The following is a 5,188-nucleotide window of genomic DNA, read 5'->3' on the forward strand; positions in this document are numbered from 1 at the left end:
GAGGAGGAGGAGGAGGAGGAGGAGGAGGAGGAGGAGGAGGAGGAGGAAGATGACCCCACGCCTACACCAAGGCAGCCCCTGCTACCAGTGGTGGTGGAAGCCCCGCTTTCCCCGACGTCCTCCTCCTCCACCGACAGCCCAGAGTGGGTCCCAGACAACCAAAGTCACCTCCAGAACCATGCTCCAGCCCCGATCAGAGATGAGCTCTGTGCCATGGTTCAGTCTAGTCCACGCAGTCCTGCAAAACCCCCTCGGAGCTCCCAGCCTCGGGTTATCAAGGTCGAGCTGCACCCCAACAATGAGAACCAGTTCCTGCAGCAGTACCCGCCTTCTTCCCCTAAACAGGCCCGGGTTGCAGAGAGGAACACCCCTACCAGGAACCGGGCAGCCCCTGCCCTGCCGGATCCTGAACCTGAGAGTGGGCTCCCTAAAGTGGGCTTAAGAATCGATCTGACTCCTGAAACTCCATCAGAAGATGAAGACTCCAGCTGGACCACCTTATCCCAGGAGTCACCCTCTCCTCAGACTCCACGGGAAACAGGTTCGACATGTGTGTGTTTGTCTTTTCACTCTGATTTTTCTTTTTTTTTTCTATTTCCATATCTGTGTCAGCCTTTAATCATGCCTCGATTGCGTTGTCCTTTCATTCCCACTCCCTCTCTCTCCCTCCCTCTACCTCCTGCTGTCTGGAAATTTACCAAAAGCCTCTTCTTAAGCGAGCAAGTCACTCCGGCATTACTGCTGGGACCTTTAAAGGCCCCATGTGGCCCCATGTGGACCACACTCGCAGAGAGTGATTAGGATGGACAGAAGGATACAGGGCACTGTAGATAGCAGGGTGTGAAAAAGGAAGGAAAAAGGAGGGAAACAGGCAGTGCTGTATTTAGTAAGAGATGATTTCCAAGGATGCATGACAAAGCAGTAGTTTGAGAATATGAGGGAGATAAATATAAGAAGGTAGACGGGGAAAAAAGACAACCAGCGGAGAGAGGAAAGGAGAGATGCCATTGCCCACTGGGTCAGACTACAGGGGATGAGCCCCGGAGTTGCTATGACAACAGAAACTAGAGTAAGGACAGGCTGACCATCACTGAAATGTACCCTGTCCATCCCTGTGTGTGTGTGTGTGTGTGTGTGTGTGTGTGTGTGTGTGTGTGTGTGTGTGTGTGTGTGTGTGTGTGTGTGTGTGTACAGCCTTTTGTGATACGTCGTGATCATGTGTTTTTGCAGAGCCCTCCCGTGTGCAAGCGTGCATATGTTGATGTTTGTGTGATGCAACATGTGTTTGTGTATCACTTGTCATCCTTCAGCAGATGTATGGAGTGAGGGGGACCTGCCCCCAGGCTGGCGGGAGATCTCAGATTCATCAGAGATCTATTTCTGGCACATCCCCACTGGCACCACACAGTACCACCGACCAGTACACACCTCTCCCAACAACGAGCCAGACACTGAGCACGACCCACAACAGGAAACGCAGGACTCGCTGAAGCCTCCAAGCGAGGTGAGAGGACCCACAGAACTAACACGCCTCAGACACACCCGGACAAACATTATTTCATTTAACTATTAGTGTGCAAAGCTACATATCCAGGTTCATCCTGTGTTGGGCTTTGAAGTTCTAGTATTTTTTTCATTAAAGTGGAAGATTGTGTAATGTCAACATTCTCAATCCCCAGAGAGAATACACAATATTTTATTATGTTGAATATATGAATAATAGTACTATATATTTAATGGTTACATGGGCAGCAAACAAACTGAAAACAACTTAAAAGGGATGCTTTAGGATACCTGCACATCCACATACAGCATTCTGTGAGTCAAATGTTGAAGCCATGATTTGGAATATTAAGAAAAAGTTATGTCATCCTCATAAGTTGGTTGGCAATGACATGTCTCCTCCACTGTGAAATTTTAACAATGGGACTGAAACTGAGCAACTGAAACATGTAATCATGAAGTCAAGCATTAAAATCGTCATATTTGTTATTATAAAGGCCCTTCTAGGGACGAGCATTGGAAATTAGCAGTAGATAAAAATGCTATGATACACTGCATTGGATAATTGTTTTGCAATTCTCTATGTATATGTATTTGTCCCTACCAAATAAACATGGAATTAAATTCATTCAATCTTAATGTTGACATTGGAACAAGTGGACCGTGAGTTAAGATTGTTTTGTCAAATATTTATAACATCTGTCTTCAATAGATTTATTAAAAAGTAAAAATAGTGACATGTTAATAACAAATGTAACCACAGGTTTAGCTTGTTTCTGTGTAGCTGTGGTCAGGGAGGAACCTCCATTATATTAGAGATTGATGCATATAACTGTATACAATCTTACTCCATTATAATGGAACGCTGTCCATCCTCTGTCTCTGTGTGTCTCTCATGTTGCTTCTCTCTCTGTCTCACACAGCGCCCCAGCAGTCTGATATCTGACAGCTCGGTGGAGCCGGTCCCCTCCCCCTCTGGCTCCTCCCGCTCCTCCCCCTCCTCCTCCTCCTCCTCCTCCACCCTCTTAGATGATGTCACCTTTTCTGGACCAACTCTCAACACCACCGCCTGCACAGCCAACGTGAGTCACAGTGTCACATTTATTTGAGTATTCACTTGTTGAAATCGTGTCTCTCTCTCGCTTTAGTTTTGTGATATTTATTGATCGTTTTATTGTTTCATTTTGGCCTGAACCAGAATGTTGCAAGTGTGCTTTTAAATTCAAAGTAGAACACTCATCCAATCACTATTAAAATAAAACATAAAGAGTCATACTGTTACATAGGGCGACATAATGTAATCCTGCAGTACAGTGGATGGGGAATTTGGTGTCTGTACCTAGCTTGTCCAGCTTTCTTTTTACTTTTTTAGCTTTGGTCAATTTTAATTATACTTTATATCGCTTTCTCCACTATGTATATGTGTACTACGTGTAGCTTGATTCATATCTCTGCTTTCACTACTTCATGTATTAGATTGAAATGAGCACACAGGAATCTCAGTCCAGGCTGGTCTGAGGTGCATATTCAACAAAGATGAATATCTCTCATATTAAGTTAAAATGAGTATTAACATCTTCAGTTATTACAAAGCCAATGAAATCAGATAAGTTGGTAAAATGAATCTGGCAGTATTGTATCTTCTTCATTCCCTCACCACTGATGTTGGTCTCTCTCTCTGAATGTCTGTCTGCTTTGCTTCAGGAGCTGAAGGACTATCCAGTCTATCCAGATCCCAGTCTAAAGGCCTTTGAAGGGGCTACCCTCCGCTATGCGTCACTTAACCTCAAGTAATACACATTGACATACTCAACAGTTAAGACTTGTGTATCATTTCCAGATTTGTGTATTTTCATGTACTATTTCAGGAAATATACTCTGGCTATTTGTCATTTGTTAGCTATATGTCTTGTGTTTCCCTGCAGCCCCCCAGCCCAGCTAGAGACAGTGGACCTCAACAATACCTTCTCCAATCCAGAGGCATTGGTAAGATCAAAACAACAACATATTACGATCACCCTTTCATATTGTTTTATGATGATTTGTTTTGCTTAATGACACACAAGGTGACCAGTTGGGACTGAATTACAATTACAAGCAAAGGCCCCAAATTGTCTGAAAGTCAGGGTTCAAATATTAGACTTGTACTGCCTTCAAATACTATTAGTACTTGGTAACACAGTATTCCACATATAAATGACTGGCAACTCTAAAATTTGAAGAGCACATATTCCTCTGTTATGAAGTCAGTCTGACTTTATTTTTGAACCAAATATCAGCCTTTCAGCAAATCATGTATGTGTTAAAGAAAGGAAGTCACCTGACTTGTGTGATGTAATGAACCTGCTCACTGGCATCCTGTCCTCTCTCTCTCTGGTGTTGCAGTGCCACTCTGTGGTTACTTTGTGAACTGAACTATGGTCAATGTGTTTGCAGCCGAACTAGTTTTCTGCCAGAAGAAGAGCATATAGAAGCCTCTTTGATCGAAAACAATTTTTGACACTATTGCAAAGGACATATTAAATTTACTCAACACTAAAATTTGAATGTTGCATGCTGACTTTTGTACAATAAGATGCCATTAAATAAAGACAAATGCATTTTAGACCCCAAAACCAAAAGAACAATGTAAGTTTTCTTGTTTAGTCAGCATTTGTTCAAGTAAAAGAAAATTCACATCTCTCAGTAGAACCCAGAAACAAAGGGGGAGCAGTGTGGGAATTCAGATTATGATCTCAGAATGTGTGAAAGTTTAATGAGCAAGAAAACAAGAGAGATGGATATGGGCAGTTGAAAAGAGAAGGTGTGTGTGTGTTTGTGTGTGTGTGTATGCGCGCACTGGAGTGCATGTTTGCGTGACACCTTTAGAGCATTAGAGACAGAAAGATAAATAGTTAAAGGAAGAGAAGAGGGAGGTTGGTAATAGCTGCTGGCCTGAGGCAGTCTACACACATACTGTACACACACACACACGCACACACAATCTTTCATATTTTATGCATTCTCTCAGTTGTTGCTCTGATGGCTGTATTGTGATGGTACAGTAGCTCTCTCTGCATACTCTACCCCTGTAAGCAACCCTAAACTTCAAGAGGAACTCTATTTGAGTTGTGTGCCTGTGTGTTCGTTTGTTATTGTGTTGGTTCCTATACTTAAGCGTCAATGTCATTTCAACTTGGACCTTGTTTTTTGCACATCTGGCCATGGTGTGTTTCTATTATGGTGACGATCTACTTCCCAAGTTAATTCCAGAGATCTTGGACAGTGTTTGCTGTGAAGAAGTCAGACAGGGCAAAAAGCATTAGACATGTTTTAAACAAACCCACAGATGAGCCAAACTCATTTTGAAGATAATAATGAAAGGGAAAAGAAACTGTTTGTCTTCAGAGTGACATCTCGCTTCAACTTTGACCAGTCTTACTTGCCATAACTGTGAACACACACAGTTTTCCTGAGCAATGAAGGGATTTTCAAACAAAGTGGTTTATCATTTAAGTTTATCATCTATTACAAAGTGCATTTAGATTAGCACCTAAAGTCTGGCTTGTTCATAACCTGTCTAATCGCCTGACCCGTGAGACTGTATTGTAGTAATGTCGCTCTGTTATGAAATGTATCATCCAAATGAAATCATCCAAGTGTGTGTGTGTGTGTGTGTGTGTGTGTGTGTGTGTGTGTGTGTGTG

At 42.7% G+C, this 5,188-nt stretch overlaps 1 protein-coding gene across 2 annotated transcripts in view; it reads left to right on the forward strand.

The window, feature by feature from the left end:
- The window catches only part of apbb2a (amyloid beta (A4) precursor protein-binding, family B, member 2a), a 35,111-nt gene that overhangs the window by 4,110 nt on the left and 25,813 nt on the right, over nucleotides 1-5,188 (forward strand). The window contains exons 3-7 of one of the 2 annotated variants that reach the window (XM_031857758.1): nucleotides 4-541; nucleotides 1,311-1,504; nucleotides 2,427-2,585; nucleotides 3,208-3,293; nucleotides 3,429-3,489. In XM_031857758.1, the coding sequence (XP_031713618.1) occupies nucleotides 4-541; nucleotides 1,311-1,504; nucleotides 2,427-2,585; nucleotides 3,208-3,293; nucleotides 3,429-3,489 (1,038 nt within the window). Of the gene's footprint in view, nucleotides 1-3; nucleotides 542-1,310; nucleotides 1,505-2,426; nucleotides 2,586-3,207; nucleotides 3,294-3,428; nucleotides 3,490-5,188 lie in introns of those variants that run through there. The other variant, XM_031857755.1, reaches the window with a different exon arrangement.

The sequence above is a fragment of the Anarrhichthys ocellatus genome, unplaced genomic scaffold (genome assembly GCF_004355925.1).
Source record: "Anarrhichthys ocellatus isolate YVR2014 unplaced genomic scaffold, GSC_Weel_1.0 scaffold19, whole genome shotgun sequence".
Classification (NCBI taxonomy): Eukaryota; Metazoa; Chordata; class Actinopteri; order Perciformes; family Anarhichadidae; genus Anarrhichthys; species Anarrhichthys ocellatus.